Genomic DNA, 19,706 nt, shown 5'->3' with positions numbered 1-19,706 from the left:
ACAATGACATGGGCTTTCAGACCGCATACGAGTGACTTTTCTCCCTTTAACAGGATAAAGAGTTGCCAAAACAAACTTTGTTGCAGCGAGGGATCATGATGGCCATGCCATATGGTTCCAAAAAAAATGCAAGTCGATGCCAATTTTCAAGCCGATGACCTGTGACTGAGCAGCAAGCTCAATGCTCAAAATGTGCATTATAACACTTCCACTAGTCACTCTTTCATTCAAGGCGATCAACAAGTGAGCGCCATGAAAGACCAATTCTGCAGCTGCCTTAGATTCCTGGAGGATCAGCTAAATATGTGCAGAGACAAGTTTCAAAATGCTACCTTGCTACAGATGGAAAATCCTACCTGCGTATTCGTACGATAACTAAAAAGCATTGACTTGTTGGTAAGTTAAAGAACTTCAAATGCAAAAAGGCAATGTTAAAAAAAGTTATTTTCTTTTGGTACAAGTAGTTTCAGTTGGAATAGTTTTTAATGCCATTCCGTAACCACACGTGCCTGACACAAAATCATTATGTTAGCAATAGGAAGAATAAATACAGTGCCAAGAAGGAAAAGGATTTACTTGGGGTTGGCGGCTTTGGGGTTTATATATTTATAATGGATAATGTTTTCTAAACATATGACAATGGGGGATTTCGCTGGTTCTATCATTGAATTTACATATAATAAGTCACACCACGAAATTCACTCATCTCTGCGGTATTCCCTGCTGCCATACCAAAGGGTAAAATGTCTGACTACTGAACACCTTTTGTCCCGCAAGTAAACTAAAGGCTGTAACGTAAAGAGAGAGTGCGTGTGTGTGTGAATGCGAACAAGCACATACTACCATCGGCCTCCATTGATCTGTGGCATGCAGATTATCAAGATGGCAACATGTTCATCTTCACCAGTAGCCAGTGGGGGAGCTAAAAGCCTAAATCACCACTTAGGAAAAGCTATTAAGTTTGCTTTGCCAGTCGCAGCAGGCCCCCCCCCCTCCTCCCCCTCTCCACACGTATTTTTGTGTCTGGTGGAAGCAAGGGGTGGCGTTTCAGTGGAAAGTATGTTGCAAAAAGCCCAATTCTGGCCCTGGGTGCCTGGTTTTGTTTGTGATGATAAATCTGACAATTTATGACCTTTTAAGAAAATATTTGTTAAGATTAGTTAACTCCACCTGCTACACTGCGATAACCATGATATACCGTCATTTGGCAAGAAGGTTATCATACCACCATAAAACTAATACAGTGACACCCCTACAAGATGCACATGGCTTACCAGCACAATGGAAGCACTCCCAACAGCTCTTCTTGCGGCAGTGTAACACAGTGACATGATATGATAGGGCATTTATAACGCGCCTGTACACAAGTGTTTCTAGGCGCCACAAGACAAGGGAGGTAATATATAGGGAGGACAAGACAAACTATTCTACTAGGCCTTGTGTCATTTCGGAACATGCAGGTGCGACAATTGAAGTGCAAGGGGAAGAAGAGGGGGAAGGGCAAGGGAGACGAAGTGAAGTCAGGGGAGTGCAGCACTGGGTAAGTTACAGCCCCTAAGTGCACGGTAGGCCAGGAGGCCTTGCAAAGAAATACTGGTCATAGAGGAGCCTGGTACCCAGTGAGACTCTGAGGGGACCAAGCCGGCCAGCCGGCGCAGCAGACAGGTAAGTTAGCAAGGAAGCGAGAGAGAGAAGGCAGAGGAGAAAAGGAGAGTCTTAAGATGAATCAAAATTTAGGTGGTCCAGCTCAAGTCTGAGAGGGGCAAGGAGGCCGTTCCAGAGGGAGGCACATGCAGAAGAGAGCAATCTAACCCCCCACTCTCTTCCTGGAAAACCATCTGATCCTCAGAGAGTTGGCGGTAGCTGAGCGAAGGGCTCTAGAAGGAAGGTATTTTGGAAGAGAGAGTTAGATGTAATGGGGGCCCCGGCCACAGAAAGCCTTGTGGAAGATGCAGAGAGACTTGAACTTGGTCCTTGCAGCCACTGGGAGCCAGTCGATAGATTTCAGGACTGGAAAGATACAGTCCCTGGGCTTGAGGACAAGGATGCGTCTTGCTGCCCGGTTCTGGATTAGGTAGAATACCTCTGAGGAGGTGCAGCTGGAAATGGGCCTTTTTGTGAAGGTCCGTGATGCGAGGAAAGAAGGAGAGAGTGGAGTCAAAGATGATGCCAGTGTTTTTTGCCTCACAGAAAGGGGTAGAGGGCCTAAGGAGGACGGCCAGAGTTAGAGAGGGAAAGCGGGAGAAGGGGTCCCAATGAGAAGGATCTACATTTTATTGGCATTAAGGCAAAGATCGCTGGAGGCGCACCAATTCTGAATCGCAGATAGACAGTCAGGAACGAGCGAAGGAGGAGAGGAGGCTGAGGGAAACCTAAAAGTTAGAAGAGAAGGTGGAGATCAGGTGGGTCAAAGGGGCCAGATAGACATTGAAGAGCCAGAGTGAGAGGATAGAGCCCTGGGCGACACCACATGTGGAGAGAAAGGTGGTGGAGAGAAAGTACCCGAGTCGGATCTGGGAGGGACGGTCCTGGAGGAAGAAGGTCAGCCACACCAAGGCCTGATCCGTGATGCCCAGGTCCACATTGAGTCGGTTGATCAGGATAGCGTGATTGACCGTGTCGAAAGCAGAGGAAAGGTCAAGGAAGATGAGGACAGAGGGAGAGCTGGAGTCGAGGTTAGAGAGCAGATCTTCATAGGTATTCAGGAGAGCAGTTTCCATGCCTCTGGCTGCCCTGAAGCCAGAATGATGTCATGGAGGCAGCCAACAGATTCAGTGTGGAGGGTAGGCTGGCAGATGGCCAGCTTTTCCAGGATTTTGCCCAGGAAAGGAGCGATAGACATCGGGCGATAGTTTGCCAGAGAGGTAGGCTCGGCAGAAGGCTTTTTTAGGAGAGAGTGCACATGGGAGTGCTTGAGGAGAGAGGGGAAGAGCCAGTGGCGAAAGAGTGATTGCAGGAATCGACCAAGGCTGGAGCGAGGGTGGCAATGTGGTCCTTGATGGTTTTGGAGGAGCAAGGGAGCACCTGTTTGGATGACACTTTCATAGATCGGACTTGTCAAGAGACATCGTCGGGTGTTGTCAGCATGAAGCCGGAAAAAGGAAGAGAAGAGGGACAGGCGACCAAAGGGGGCCTGAGAGAGGTAGGGGAAGAGGAAAGGGAGGACAGGATGCCCTGAGTGTTTGTGGTGAAATAAGAGGCGAGAGCCGTACAGGAGGCCTGGGAGGGAACAGCAAAGGTGGAGACTACAGTAAGATTGGCCAGCTCCTTGCAGATTTGAAAGAGTTTGGCTGTGTTGTTCGAGGCCGCAGAGAAGCGGGCTTGGATACGGACCCTCTTCTTTTAGAGTACAGAGAGTCTGTATTGCCTTTAGAGCAAGCAGCAAGCCATTTTGTCAGAAGATGCGCGCCTGGAGCACTCCACTTCCTCTCAGCCACCTTGCACTTATGTTTCAGGGCAGCGAGGTCGGAGTCAAACCAATTGTTGCACTTGGAGGTAGGCTTCAGACGGATTCTCATGACAGGGGGCAACGATGTCCAGAGAGTTGGAGTTAGAAAGATGCAGGTTAGACTCAGAGTGCGAGTCAGCCACAAGAGTAGGGGGAGCAGAGAAAATAGAGGCACCAAGCAGGCAACACCCCACAGGGGAATGCAGGCACAGTGTGGACAGAAGACAGGAGGGGTGGTCAGTTTAGTGGGGTGCAGTGATAGCTGCCCCCACCCCCGGTCTGCGCAGCAGGTTGACAGCTGCAGGCTTCTTGCCACCCCAGCTGACAGCAGCAGACACCATCTGGAGCTGCTTCTATGGGAGCTGTCCTTTGCCTCAGCGTTCATCGCTGATGGGGCTGCCGGCCAGAGACTGCCCTGTGAGTGCCCTCTACCCGAGATAGAGGCAATTCCAGTCACGTGGGACCTGCTGCTGCCCAATCAGGACACCGGAGGGAGGGGGCTAGGCAAAGAGGCAGTGCAGGCCTGTTCTATGGGCTCTTTTATAACGAATGCAAGCTGGACAAAACGAATATTGGAGCGCTGGGCCTCAAAGGTGCTGCTCACCCCACGAGAGCACAAAAGGTGTGGCTGGGGGAGTAGTATCAGAACTTGCAGTAGTTTCACTTGAATAAACAGGAGAAAAGTTGATTAAGCATACATAATAACCCTCAATTTCAAGAGGGTTATACAGAGATATAAATCCCAAAGAAATTAATGATCATGGTTTCATGTAGCTCTGTACCCAAATGCTACTTTTTGGGGGAAAAAAGACCAGTCAAATGCACATGTTTCTGCAAAGGTAACAATATGACATTTCGCTAACAGTCACACAATACAATAAAGAAATAAGGGCAAATGATGAACGCAGCCCTAAAGCGGTTGTTACAACAATATACATTACCTGCATGGACATGGAGCGGGATGCTCTCGACAATCACATGTGGCAGCGTGATTATGGTATCAACAACGGGAACACTTTCCTTCCGTAAACTCCTTAAAACAGAAAGAAAATATGTAGCTTACACAACAATGTAGGAACGAAAGTTCGTCTTCAGAGCATAATTAAACAAATGTGTGGGACAATTAGGAATACGGCCGCTTTTGATGGCTCTTGAAATTGCACAGTGTCGCCATACCTGTCCACAATAAGGAAATCTTCCCTTATGTTACCCACAAATTATATCCACAAGTAAGAACCTCTTGCATATATGTGGTGGTGTGCCCTGTGAAAATAATGATATAATCATGTATACATCCTAGACCTAATAGGGTTGTAACACTGTTCCATTGCCCTTTTTGTCTCTATTATTACATCTGAATCATTATATTCCATTCATTTGAGTTGAGTAGAAAAGCAAACTTCAGACTACACTTGTTACAAGCAATCTGCTTTTCATTAGGGGTTCAAATCAATGTGCTGTTAGTAACATGCACTGTGCAAATCAAATTTGTGTGCGTCATAAAACCTTGCTCCTTGTGCGTAAATCTCATGTCACGTCATCTCATGTCACCTGTCTATGAACGCCAAATTAGCTGTGCAATTTCTTCAGTGGAGAACTCTTTTCTTCACAATTTCGACCTCTCTTCCATTAGTATTCTCTCCCGCTCACAATATGTAGGAGATTCTGTTAAGTTATCTTCCCATTCTTTGTTTCTCAAAATAATTAATAATTTATCAAACTTGTATGTCGCTTGGATTCCTAAATGTATAGTGTGCAGGTTAATTGTCTTGATTTTACTGGCTGATCACTCCAAATCAAAAATCCTTCTTTCAACTTCAAACACCCATTTTTGTAGGTCCCTTACATAATAGAGACATAATAGAGACATTAAAAGACAATGAAACAATGTTACAACCCCATAAGGTCTATGATATGTACTTGATAATATTTTCAGAGGTGTGAGGGGTCAGAAATGTAGGGCAGACCACGTTGTAAAGTTTCTCAACAGATGCCATTATAATCAAAGGTTGGATGAACGCCTCACTATGCCTACCCAGACTAGGATTTCCCTTCATAAAATAAACTAAAGGAAACACTTTAACGAAGGATATCTGTCCCACGCACTTATACATAGAACAAATAAATAAGGAAATATATAGAAGTTCAAAACAAGAATGCTTACATTCACATTATAACCACAGTCTCTCCTGGCAAACTGAGCGAACTCCCCTTCCCCAGGTTTAAACGTGATTCTGCTTCACAGTTCAAGAAAAGAACAAAAGGAAATCCTGCTTTGAAACAAAGTTCCAATATGATCTGATGAAACTTCAGCTTGTCAAAAAAAAGTTCCAACATAAAGAATATAAGGCTCTTCTTCCTTGCACAGTTCTCAGTTCATCGATAGCAACAATAATTGTCTTGGTCAGAATGATCTTTGCCACAATTGATAACTTCCAAAGAAATATAGCTTTTTGCAACAGCTTTTATTCCACTCGTCTTTAAGCACCAAAACATAAATTGTCTATCAGCACCACCAGGTAGCACTTCTTCAGCTTCAATCTGGTCTAATCCCTGCCCGAATAGCACTTCACAACAATAAATGCCTTTGTGGTTAAGGTCAACTGACAAAAGGTTCATAACTTCACAGTCTTCAACAAATTGCAGCTTTAACACTTCTAACAACTTTTCATGGAAAACAAGATTCACATTAGTGCTCTTTAATACTTTTCTGTAATGATGCTCCTCTCTCTCTCTGGATATAATCACCACTCTAGTTTCCCCACTACTCAAGTAAGCAATGACAGACATGGTTAAGGGCTCTTCTCGCTTCTCCCTGGATTTTGACAAGGGTTGTTTATCCCAGCGTGTAACATATGCTGTACAAATTATGGGCAACAAGTCTGAGTTTCTGCACCCTGCATTAGCCCCTTTTTGCTGTCGAGAATAGTGGTTACATTGTATTGGCCTTTGTCTTAGTCTCTCTTGGCCTAGACAAGGCTTGTCGGTATCAACTCTCAACAAAGTTAACCCCTTGGGGTTTCCACAGACTCAAACCTTCAAAGTTACAGTAATTTGGCTTTGATACAATACACTTCTGCTGCTTTTCCCTAGTTTTGTATTCAAAATCAACTGGGGAATTACTTTTTCTTGTATGCGATTGCTGCTGCTGATTTACAATATTTTGGTATTCACAAGAACTTTGAGAGTAATTTGTACTCACACGCAAGTAATGATGCTGCTTTTCACCACTTGATATTTAACATCAACCTGGGAGCTATTTTCACTCATACACAAGTGCTGCAGCTGCTTTACAATTGTTCGGTATTCTAAATCAACATGCAAGAGACTTTTACTCGCACGCGAGTACTGTTCACTCGCACAACGCCTACTTCTGCGACAGGAGTGGGGATGGAGCGCTCTGGGGCCACTGTATGCCTGTGGATTCACCAAGTAAGACGTGCACCTCTGATTTCCTTTGCCGCTCACAGGGTTTCAGCTGCTGTGGCTCCTCACGACCAGGTAAACTGCTTCCAGGAGTCCACCTTCGCCAACGCCACCTTCCACTGGAGCTTCTCCCGTTTCGGAGGCCCTCCGGGGCACGCCAGCTGCCGGAAACTGCCTCAAGGCTCTCAGGTCATGGCAGCCACCTGAACAGCCTTCTGCACGCTTCCTGCAGTGCAGCCTCTGCAGAACGGGTCAAAAGTGGTTAAACTTTCCTCCTGCATGCGTCCAGCTGCGCGACCGCTGCACTTCAGATTTCTAGAGGCACAGATCCTTTCGGGACCGGCAGCTGATATCTGCCACACAGGGGTCCCCGCGTCTTCTCTGTCCTCCTGCTTCTGCCTGGGATACCAACAGGCACCATGCTGCATCTGTTTCTTGCTTCTTCTGCTACTTTCCAACAACAGCAACTTCCTGCTCCCTTTGGCCTGCGCCTGAGGGGGCCTTTTAAGCCGCTTAGTCTCCCTCAGGTCTGGATCATTTGACTTAATGATCTGACCATTCCTGTAACACTGCACCTCCTCAGCCCTCTTCTTCATCCCAGTACTCAGAGGATTATGGGGCTTGTAGTCCCTAATGGAAAACCTGGGCTTTTGAGTTTGTTGTTTTACAATAGGCCATTAAGAGAGTGGGGTTTTGGGGAAAGTTAAACAAGGGGTTTCCCAATCCTCCTGACCTGTTCACGCAGCCCCCCTTCCATAAGATCCTCCCGCAGAAAGCCACCCCCCAGGGTCGGCATCAGAAAACATCCTCCTTTCCCGGGCCACATGAGAAGGGTGCCATGCCAGGTTTTCTGGGGGAATAATTTCTGATTTATTACATACCCTAAAGCTAATGTTGCTGTTTTTTTTCAACCTCTATTGGTAATTGAGAAAGGAAATCAACATTTGTTCTTTTCCTTTTCGATGCTCAATAGAGAAGCAATAAGGCTGTAGATTTAAAAACCAGTGCATGACTGTAGCGTTGGTATCTTTCCTGAAACTCAACCATTTAAGGGGAGCATGATCAGTAATTAATCTGAACATTCAACCCATTAAATAGTATTTCAAGTATGTTACAGCCCATTTGATGGTGAGTGCTCCAATTCCATTTCCATTATATTTCTATTTGGATTTGTAACACAGTGAAAGCCCGCAGGAGTCAAAGCGCACAAAAACACACATGACAACAACCAACCAATCACAAAAAGACAAGGATTTCTTTCATGAGGCCGTATAGTGCCAGGAATTAAAGAAACGACAGTCTTCAATTTCTTTTTAACGAAACAGAAGAAAATGTGTTTCAAGCCAAAGATCACTAGTTAAGGAGTTCCAGGGCCACGTGACCTGTACTGGAAAAGAGCAGCCACTGCCTCTTGCTTACTTCTGGGACAGGTCAGACGTGGAGTTTTAGTAGACCAAGTCATTCTCTTGGCTGTTTGCTGCATTAGTCTTTGTTTAAGGTAAAAAGGCGCTGATCCAAATAGGCACTTCTGCACCATAGTTAGACTTTTCTGTTTTCAGTGAAATCCGATAAACACTAGAAAAACACCTCCAGATGAAAAAGTGCCTTCAAGGTTTAAACTGAAAAACACTGTTTCCCCTTTCCCAGTGGTGCCATAGTAGGAGCAGGGATGGGATGAAGTTTGGAGTTGAAGGGGTGGCTGGAGAGGGGATTTAGCAGACAATAGGTAAAGGGCCCTACTCCCCCCATGTATGCTTGTTTGCCTTCTCCCATTGCTGCCCCTCCTGTACCCTGACCTTATTAAAAAACATTGTACATTCAATGTTACATCGTTTTCTTTGTAAAACATTTTTATTCATATTTAGTCAGAACTATTTTGAGGAATTGTAGACAAATTGCAGCCATGTTGATGGTTGCCGATTCACGCCTTAAAATTGGCTAAAATTCCTCAAAATAGTCCTTGACCACTGACAAATATTTGTATTTATAAAAAATTGTTTAACATGGATTTTCCAGTGTCTAGGTTTGTGGTCAGAGACCCTCTGTGTATGTGTATCTGTCTGGAGGAGACCTGAAAAGTGTCAGCTGCCTGTCGGCTTAAAAAGGAAAGCTGTGTGAGGCTTCCATGTACGAGGATTGCGTGAGGCCACAGTGTCACGGTCACCTCCCAACCTCATGTGGCTCTCTAGAGCACCCACACCCAGAAGCACATCAGAAGCTGCAGGCCCCTTAATTGCTGCTTAGCACTTTCTTTCTTCAAGGAGAGTCTTTAAATTAGGAGCGATTTATAAATGATGGCACATTTAAGGGATACATGTGGGTGGACAGCATAACTAGAGGGCGGACGTAACCCCTTGTTTTGTTTTGAGGTTGGCAAAAGGTTGAGGTTGAGCTCACGTATTTGGCTACCAGGATTTTACCAAGGTTGTCATGTTCCCAGTGCAGATGCTTACCCACAAGAAAACAAGTACTTGTCTTGCATTAGGATTTTGTTTTCCAGGGAATTTTCACTATAGATTGCTGGGTTTAAAAGGTGAGCACCTTTTATAATTTTCCAGCATTTATATTGGAACATTTCCTCTCAGGTTATTTTTCTGGTGTTCATTACTTTTTTATAAAGTCCAATGCTCTTTTGCCTTGCACACTTTCTTCTAAGGGGAAGGTAAATTGAACTACATTTGTATATTTCACTTTAAGATATGCTCACTTACTGTGCGTATATTCATGGGTGCCAGCTTTTGATTTTCGCTATGGGGACAAAAGTTCCCAGACATAGTGAAGTGAGAGAGCCGTGCTCATACCCAGTTAAAACAACACTTTTTACAGCACATGATGCAGCAGGAATAGGAAAAAAGCCATATGATTTACAGGAAGGTATATACATATAACATTTCAGCAACAATCACCTAACCTGCTGAGTTGCCTTTAAAATAAGTCTGCTATAGGATTCCCTGATATTCCCACACCAAGCAAACTGTTTTGGCCTGCTCACCCCCTCCAATCAAGCATTAGGGGGTACAAAGAAGACCTGATTGCAGCCCAGTCCAAATTCAATGGCGAACTAACAGACACTGTCAAGGCAGCGGGGGTGAGCATACAAGAGGATCCATCGCAAGCCATCACGAATAACTGGAAGGACATTGACGCATTGGGAGAGCGAGTGATGGAGAGGGAAGGGCACCTAACAGAGCTAGATGCAAAGGGGCCTGAATGGACACAACAAGCAAAGCAAACAGTGGAGAGACTTCGGGCACTTAAAGAAAAGTGTGAGGACCTGGAAAACAGGTCGAGAAGGGATAACATTCGGATTAAAAACCTGGCGGAAGGAGCAGAGGGTACCGACCTGGAAGCCTGCATACGGGAAATCTTCGAGACTCTGGTGGAAGGAGAGGCGGCCCGAAACACGGGGACAGAGAGAGCGCACAGAGTGGGGAACAGGAGAATGGACCCAGGGGTGAGACCCCGAGCACAACTTCAAGGACAAGGCACAGTTAATAGGGGTGTCCGGGTCGAAAGGCAAGATCCGAGTGAGGGGATGCGAAGTACAGCTCTATAAAGATCTATCCCAAGCCACGTTGAAGAGGAGACGCGCTTTCAAGCCATTAACAGAGGAACCTAATAAGAGGAAACCAAGATATAGGTGGCTCAACGCAGATCCAATTCCTCATGGACCTCGGCGAGCATGGCGTGATGGGCCAAATGTTTTGTCCTACGGTCTTTAAGGGTCTTAGGTCGAAAAACCTTGCAAGCTCGACAGTGCCCTTCGTCGTGGTCACGATTAAGACACAGGTTGCAGACTCTGTGCTTATCGATCCACTGGAATTTTTCATTACAGGATAGGCAAAATTTAAAAGGTGTCCTATCCATGTTTGGGGCAGGCAGCTGAGCGACAAGGGAAAGGGGTGGAAAAATACATTGCGTAATGACCGCCCCCCACTCTCCCTACTGTAAGGGCCTAGGCCCCTTGGGCCTTCCAAGGCCGAAATGGATCCGTTGAAGTTGCTTCATCCGACGGTTGATCTTGTCCTTCGGTGTGAATCTTCACCGCGTCGAGACACGTGGTCAAAAAGGACAGGAAGAGTAACTATTATTAAACTTTGGCAAAGTAAATGGCGTTAGGCGAAATTGTACTCCACGAGAAGCGACCGCTCACGATGGCAGAAAAAACAATCTGAGGGACCTTGACGCGTGAATGCCCAAGGGTACAGTGGACGTCACACTACGGATTGTATTACTGGCACGCCCTGTCAACGTCCCTTTTCGAATTTCAAAAACAACTGTAATACTCTGCAGCTTCCACTAGATGTCGGCCTATGCACAGCATGTGATCTAAGGAGATTCAACAAGCCTCAGAAATATATATATATATATATATGGGATACATTACTCACCGTAATCGTATTTCTGATGCTTGTATCTGCTTAGATTCACATGCTGTGCATAGGCCGACATCTAGTGGAAGCTGCAGAGAATTACAGTTTGTTTTTCGAAACTCGAAAATGGGCGTCGACACAGGGCGTGCCAGTAATACTATCCCTAGTGTGACGTCCACTGTACCCAAGATCCCTCACGCGTCTAGGATCCTCAGATTGTATTTTTTCTGACATGAGGTAGCATGAGGAGTAGCGTGAGTACAGATAATCCAAGCAGATAGAAAGAAAGGTAAGACTACAAGTAATCATGCGCCTTCTCTCGGAGGGGAGGAAGGGAGGGTCGCATGTGAATCTAAGCAGATACAAGCATCAGAAATACGATTACGGTGAGTAATGTATCCTTTCTGAGGCTTGTGGAATCTGCTTAGATCACATGCTGTGCATAGATTAGCGAGCAGTACCAGAAGAAGGAGGTGGGATGTGAGAAGGGTCATGAGCAAATAAATGTCTTAGAACCACTTGTCCCACTTGTGTATCTGTCTTGGAATGGGTGTCAATGCAGTAATGCTGAGTAAAAGTGTGAATAGAGCTCCAAGTAGCTGCTTTGCAAATGGTGTCGAGGGGAACATTTGCAATGAAAGCCAGAGTGGCCCCAATGCCTCTAGTAGAGTGGGCCCTTGGCGTGAAAGGCAGAGTCTTTTCAGAGAGTGAGTAACACAGCTGGATACAGTTAATAATCCACTTCGAGATGGCACCTTTAGAGACGCGATCCCCCTCTCTGCCTGTAGCTACGGAGACAAACAGTTGATCTGTTTTCCTTAGCGGTCTTGTTTTATTTACATAGTAGAGGACCGCCCTATGCACATCTAGGGTGTGTAGTTTCACCTCAGCCGAGCTTTGCGGGTTCTGGAAGAAAGCCGGAAGCTCGATGGACTGGTTTACATGGAATTTAGATATAAATTTAGGTGAGAACCTAGGGTGTGTGCGTAAAACCAGTTTGTCTTTATGGATAGTAAAGAAAGGATCCTGCACTGACAGAGCCTGAATTTCACTGACCCTTCTTATAGAGGTAATAGCTACTAAGAAGGCCGTTTTATAAGTCAGGTGTTTGAGACTGCTTTTATGCATTGGTTCGAAAGGGGGGCCCATGAGCTTGGCTAGCACCACATTAAGGTCCCACCCTGGTGGTCGGTTTGACATAGGAGGGTGAAGTCTCTTTACTCCTTCCATGAAGGCTTTAACTACTGGTACTTTCCACCACGACACCTTGCTATGGGAAGTGGTGTAAGCCGAGAGAGCTGCCAGGTGTACTTTCAGTGAGTTAAAAATCAATCCTGCATCTAGCAGGTGGAGCATGTATGTAACAATAGTGGAAGGAGTGCAATCAACTGGGTTGATTTGTCTACTCTGGCACCAAATAACGAACCTCTTCCCCTTGTCAAAGTAACACAGTGCCTTGTGTTTGGCTTCCTAGATTCCTTTAGGATGTCCATGCACCACTGTGGCAAATTGAGGTGTCCAAACTCTATGACCTCAGGAGCCATGCTGCCAGGTTCATTGAGTTGGGTTGCTGGTGCACTGTTTGACCTTGGTGCTGGGACAGTAGGTTGTACCAGGCTGGAAGTTTGATGGGCTCGCACACCGCCATCCTGCGTAGGTGTGGGAACCACGGTTGTCTTGCCCACATGGGAGCAACTAGGACGAGCGTCATCGATTCCCTGTTCATCTTGTTCACCACTTTCCTGATGAGGAGTTGGTGGAAAAGCGTACGCAAACATCCCTGACCAGTTTATCCACAGGGCGTTCCCCTGGGAGTCTGGTTGGGGGAACCTGGATGCAAATCCTGGGCATTGTTTGTTTTCGCTTGTGGCGAATAAGTCTATAGTGGGGAAACCCCACTGAGAGAAGAGATCTTCTACGACCTCTCTGTGAAGAACCCATTTGTGTTCCTTTGGGAGGGAGTCTCTGCTCAGAGCATCCGCTAGGGAATTGAGCTCCCCTGGAACATGTTGTGATGACAGGAAGATGTTCCGTCTGAGTGCCCATATCCAGATTTTCTGGGCAAGCTTGGACAGATTTGGCGAGCGAGTCCCTCCTTGCTTGTTCAGGTAGAACATGGCTGTAGTGCTGTCCGTCCGGATTTGCACTGACAGGTTTAGATGGGGCTCGAACGCCTGAAGCGCTCTGAATACTGCCAGAAGCTCTAGCAGGTTGATGTGGTTCTTGGCCACTGAGTGAGACCAGAGACACTGAGCTGTGTGGTGGAGATGGTGAGCTCCCCACCCCGTCAGACATGCATCTGTAGTGACTACTGCCTGTACTTCGGGATCGTAAAAGGGTTTCCCCTTTGCGAGATTCTCTCTTGTCCACCAGTGAAGGCTTTGTACCAGTGTTGGCGAAACGACCACTAGATCGTCCCACTGACCACTTGCCTGAGACCACTGTTTCGCCAACCATTCCTGCATGGGACGCATGCGCAGGCGCGCGTGGGGGACCAGGTAAATGCATGACGCCATCATGCCCAGTAAACGCATTGCTTTGCGTACCGTTATTTGTTGACCGGACTGATAATGCAGAATTTGCAGAAGTATATTCCGAATTCTTTCTTCTGAAGGAAAGGTCAACCCCTCCTGGGTATCCAGGATTGCTCCTAGGAATTGTTTTGAGGTGCTTGGCACTAGGCTTGACTTCTTCTCGTTGATTGAGAAGCCTAATTCGTGGAGGAGGTCGATAGTCCTTTGAATGTTTGTCCTGCAAATTCCTGGGGTTTCCCCCGTTATGAGCCAGTCGTCCAGATAAGGGTACACTGGGATTGCCTCCCTGCGTAGGTGTGCAGCCGCCACCGCCAGTACCTTGGTGAATACCCTTGGTGCTGAAGCTATCCCGAAGGGCAGTACCTTGAATTGGTAGTGGCGACTGTCTACCTTGAAGCGCAAGTACTTTCTGTGCGCTGGGAACATGGAAATATGAAAATAAGCATCTTTCATATCCAAGGTTGCCATGTAATCCCCCCTTTTTAGGAGGAGGATTACCTCTTGTAGCGTGGTCATACGAAATTTTTGGGGCTTGACATATTTGTTGGCAGGCCGTAAGTCCAATACTGGGCGCATTGTCAAGTCTTTCTTTGGCACAAGGAAGTAAGTTGAATAAATACCCTTGTTTACCTGGTGTCCTGGGACGAGTTCTTTTGTAGAAGAATGGCGATCTCCTCGAGGAGAATATTCTGATGTTCTAAGGAGTGTACTCTTTGTCGTGGAGGATGGTTCCGGGGGCGCTGCAGTAGCTCTATACAATATCCCGTGGATACTGTTGACAGCACCCATCTGTCTGATGTGATCCCTTCCCAAGCCTGGGTGAAGTTTGAAATGCGTCCCCCTACTGGGGTGCGTGAGAAGGGACCCTGAACTGAGCGTCACTGCTTTGGTGGAGGCGTGCCGCCTCCCTTGCTGGGGCTGCCTCTGCCTTTACCACAACCTCTCCTATTACCTCTGCCGTAACCCTGGGTAGACTGTTGATTGTTGTTCCACTGTGTACCCTGCCCCTGGGAATAGTTCGATCCTCTCTGTGAATTTTGGCCGCGTGGGCGACGAAAATTACTATTCCCTCTCTGGTTAGGGGGTTTATTGGTTAACTGGCCAAGGGATTTGAGTGTCTCGTATTCGTCCTTGGCATTTTTCAGTGCGTCCTCGACCGCCTTACCAAACAACAGATCGGCTTCCACCGGTTTGTCTAACAATGATGCCTGAGTTTCTGCCTTAAACCCAGACTGCCGTAACCACGCATGTCTCTTGATAACAGTACCTTCTGCTATCAATCTGCCTGCGTTATCCGCGGCGTCGAAGGTTGCTTTCAAAATGCAACCAGACACGGCTCTACCCTCTGCGGAAATCCGAGCTAATTGGCCCTTTAACGGTTCAGGTGCAGAGGCTATGAGAGCCGCGACTTCTTCCCACTGATGGCAGTTGTAGCTGGCCAACAGGGCTGTGGAGTTAGCAATCCTTGCTTGATAGGCGGACGTTGAGGCTACTTTCCTGCCGAAACCGTATAGTTTTTTGCTCTCCTTGTCGGGAGGAGCTTCTGACAAAGACAAGGGTGTTCCAGCCCTCTTACGAGTGTTGGTAACAACTAGGGAGTCTGGCTTTTGATGCCCTCTTATATAGAGAGGGTCAGCCTGAGCTGCCCTGAAAAGTTTTTCAACCCTGGGATTGACTGCTCTGGTGAGGTTTGGGTTCACCAGGGACGGATCTATTCTCCACTGAATGGATTTAAGGATAGGGATGGTCTGGGCAACCGGCCTCCTTTCTCCCACTAACTCTTCTGCGAAGTCCCTTTCCTCCTGTACACCGTGGGTGTCAATGTGGAAATCTTCTGCTGCGCGAGCGAGAACCTGATTTAGGAGGGGCCGATTATCGACCGGGGAGTCGGTAACCGGGGCTTCGTTCTCTACCGGGGAATCTACTCTGTATGTTTCCGGGTTATCCTCTTCTTCTTCCTGTTCCTCATCATCCCCATAGTAGCCCGTCCCGGTTTGCTCTTCTATCATACCAAATTCTTGGTCTCCACAAAAGGAAGCCTCTTATTGATACCGTGAGTACGGTGTTGCGTAAGGTTGTACCTTGAAGGGTTCAGACCTCATCGGGGTTTCAAACCGGGCCTTCTTACTCGGGGGGATAAGATCAGTAGAGCCTGAGGGTGTGGCCCCTTGTGGATCATACGAGAGGAAATGTTCTGGATTTTTATCATAAAAATCAGCCAAAGAAGACATTCTTGACATGACCCTATCTATGTCTTCACTGGACCATTTTTTGGAACTGGGAATGACTCTCTCAGAAAGTCTATGGGATTTGTCTTGAGTAGCTTTGCTGGTTGTGGACCTATCAGCAGACCTGGGCTTGTCTGCCTGTTTAGGGGGGGTGGAGTGTTTCACAGGTGTGGAAGAATGTACAGGTAGTTTCTTCTGCTGTTTTCCCCCCTCCCCGTGCGTAGAAAAATGTTTTCCCTGTCCTTTAGTGGCTTCGGAGTTTTTCGACGCCCGGCGTCGAGGATCGGGAGAGATGTCCCTGTCCTTCGAGCGTGGGGCCTCGCTGGCTTTAGTTGCGGGCTCCGTCTCCTGGAGAGCGGCCTGGGGGTGGAAGTCGTCTTCGTCTTCCGACGATCGAACTTCTGTTAGCCTAGCGAGCGAGGCACTCTTGGCAAGAGTGGATGATTGCCTGGAGTCATGCGGCGATCTTGATTGAGAGCGCCCAGAGGACACCAAATCGGACCGTTCTGTCTGTGCCTCTTTCCGAGAACTCGACGTCGTCGAGTCTCGGTTGGACTTAGTGTATTTAGTGTGTGTAGTATGTGAAGCGCTTGCGTCGCCGGGGGTCTTCCCCATAGCCGCCCTGCCGGACGACCTTCCGAGGTCGGGGACCTGCGCTGGGCTGTCTTTCGACGCCGTAATGCCCTCGCCGCCCGAAAGTACGGCGTCGCTGCCATCGCTGAAGGTGCCCTCCGGTGCCATGGCCGCCTGCCTGGCGTGGTGGGCCCAACGCTTCGTCTAACGGTCCTTAAGTGTCTTAGGTTTAAACCTACTACACGCTCTGCAGTTCGCTTCGGGGTGGTCCCTCGGCAAGCAGAGATTGCACGTGGCGTGCCTGTCGACCCAAGGGTATTTGCGGTTGCACTTGGGGCAGAATTGGAAAGGGGTACCCTCCATACGCCCCTTGAGGCAGCGGGCTGTTAAGTGTAGGAAATGTATAAGAGTGTAGAGTATGTACCACCCCCCACTCTCCCTACTTGCAGGGCCGAGGCCAGCGGCCTACCAGGCCTGGGCCGAGGCCAGCGGCCTTCCGAGGCCCAAATCCGTCGTGCAGCAGCCGACGGTCGATTTCTTCTCCAGCCGGCTTCGAGTGTCGAAGTTCGACGTTGGGGTGGGGAAGGATGTCAATAGATTAATAATTTTAAATTTTAGCAAAAGTATGGCTAAGGCCAGGGGACTCCGCAAGATGCTTCCGACCAGTATGGCGGAAAAAAACAATCTGAGGATCCTAGACGCATGAGGGATCTTGGGTACAGTGGACGTCACACTAGGGATAGTATTACTGGCACGCCCTGTGTCGACGCCCATTTTCGAGTTTCGAAAAACAAACTGTAATACTCTGCAGCTTCCACTAGATGTCGGCCTATGCACAGCATGTGATCTAAGCAGATTCCACAAGCCTCAGAAATATATATATATATATATATATATATATATATATATATATATCTCTCCGGAGAAAGGAGGAGAAGGAGAACCGCACTCCCGCGGGCCAATTGCAAGCAGCAAACTCCAGAAGTAGCAAAAAAAACACAGAAACTCTGTGTAGTAGAGACAGATTTGTTTTAATGTTTAAAAAAGAAGAAAGGTTGTACAAAAAATATTAAGTACAGCAGGCAGCAACATAAAAACAGACAGAGGCAGGGCGCTGTGGTGCACGACCTGCAACACAACGCGTTTCGCGCTACATTGAGCCCTTGATCACGTGGGGGGAGAGAGAGGAGGTGGCTGGTATAAATATAAACAGTACAAGTGGTCCTACTACTCTTTCAGTTGTCTCTGTGTGGGCCAGGAAGTTAATGAAAAACCTGGCGGCCATGATGGAATGGAGTAGAGTGTATGGGTACCCACAGAGGGCTGAAATAAAACCCCAATAAGGGTAAAACACAGGGCAATACCACAGACTGTGACGCATAGTGCACAAAAACTGCTACATGTGTATGGCAATACCGCACAGAAGGGAATACATAAAACCACAATGTTGAAGTCAACGAAACATGACAGAGTACTATAAATACATATATAAATAAATGCAAGTATAAACACAGAATGTGGCAAAAATAATTCCAAATTTCAAATAATCATGCACGCATGTACCACATATTAGAAATGGCTAAATGAAAAAATGATAAGAATATGGAATATTAAAATCAACAAAGCTGTAAATAGCAATAAAATGACCAATATGAGGTGTGCACACAAAAACCGGCGAGCCAGACGTGCCCCATGATCTCCTGTCCCCTTTTTCCTTAGCACTGAGCAGCCGAGGGACTGCAGAACAGTGCATGATGTACATGATGTGTACCAGGTATCCACCAAGAGGGGCAGGTTGGGAGGATGATGTGGAATCTCTGGGGGGGTGGAGGGAGGGGAGGACTAATCCATCCGAAAGAACATTACAAGAGGTAAATAATTTGTTCTTCTAGTGGATTCTGTCCTCCCACAGATTTGTATCTTAAATAGCCGTCCATAGAAGTACAGATCCTGGAGGAGAGCTAAAACATTACCTACACCAGGAAACTCTGCAGGATCACTTGACGAAAATGAGTATCCTGTCCCGACAATAAATCCAAACAATAATCCCCCAATGCTCCAAGGAAGTGCCCATCATCAGGTTGTCCAAAGTCCACAGTTGATGAATGTTTCCCTACAAAGGATATTGGTCAGGAACTTCTGCCCCTGTTGATCTGGACATATTTGTGGGATGAACAGGAGATGATCTTATGACACCAGTAAACAGGACAACTGGCTGCTCAGGAATCAGTGCAGTGATCCCAGGAGCAGAACAATTTAGGAGCCACTAGGCTCAACATCGTCAGGAAGACAACAGACAGGATTTCAGAGTTTGGGAGAAACTGTATTATAGAGGTCATTTTCAATACTCTCTGGAAGGAGGAAAGCCAGATGTATCCAGAGCTGCTCCCATTTTCTTTTTTATTTGGCATTATTATGGTTTACAATTTAGAAAACCTTTCACCAAAATGTTTACACGTTCATTATTGTCACATATAGCAGTCAAAGCAGAAGAAAGCTATTTCATAAGAAAAATCAACAAGATTAATTAAAATTAATGCGAAATTCACTCAGTCTTATTATTCTGTTACACAATTACTTCGTCTTTTCTGAAGTAAAAGTAAACATTTTGCCACCGCTAATATAAGATGTGTTTGCCCACCCTCAATTATCATCCACCAGCAGTCCTCCGTAGATCTGCCACAATGTTTCCTCAAAATGTAACCCATCTACAATTCTCTTTCCACCGATATCTCCGAACACCTCAAAAGCAGATGTTAAATGGATTCAATTTCGTATTCCTGGTGGCATAGTCTACAGATCGGTAGGATATTTGAACCTTTTCTCTCGCTCATCCGCAGATTCGAAGGAAATAAGTTCATGCACAAGCGTTAATATTGCATCCTTAAGAGCGGGTTTGGAAACATATTTATATAGCGTGTCAGCGCATTCAATTTCCGGGGCCGACGCCAAAACTCTCCATAGTTTTTATGTTCATATAAAGATGCTAGCGTCTCTATCCAGTCATTTTCATACCATTTTTCTTTTTATTCGATCAGGTTCTCGGAGTAAAGCTTCTGATGTTTCATTCAAATTCTTCAATGACCTCAGGCAGATGCTTTCGCATCCCTTCAAAAGCTTCTCA

At 46.7% G+C, this 19,706-nt stretch overlaps 1 protein-coding gene across 2 annotated transcripts in view; it reads right to left on the bottom strand.

Moving 5' to 3' along the window:
- Nucleotides 1-19,706, bottom strand: part of TRAPPC11 (trafficking protein particle complex subunit 11) — a 1,974,021-nt gene that overhangs the window by 290,352 nt on the left and 1,663,963 nt on the right. For both annotated transcript variants that reach the window (XM_069631477.1, XM_069631476.1), the window contains exon 27: nucleotides 4,390-4,481. In XM_069631477.1, coding sequence (XP_069487578.1) covers nucleotides 4,390-4,481 — 92 coding nt within the window. The remainder of the gene's footprint in view (nucleotides 1-4,389; nucleotides 4,482-19,706) is intronic.

The sequence above is a fragment of the Ambystoma mexicanum genome, chromosome 6q, assembly GCF_040938575.1.
Source record: "Ambystoma mexicanum isolate Mex_15411 chromosome 6q, UKY_AmexF1_1, whole genome shotgun sequence".
Taxonomy (NCBI): Eukaryota; Metazoa; Chordata; class Amphibia; order Caudata; family Ambystomatidae; genus Ambystoma; species Ambystoma mexicanum.
The sequence above is the reverse complement of the archived record's forward strand: the minus strand, read 5'-3'. Positions and strand labels throughout refer to the sequence as shown.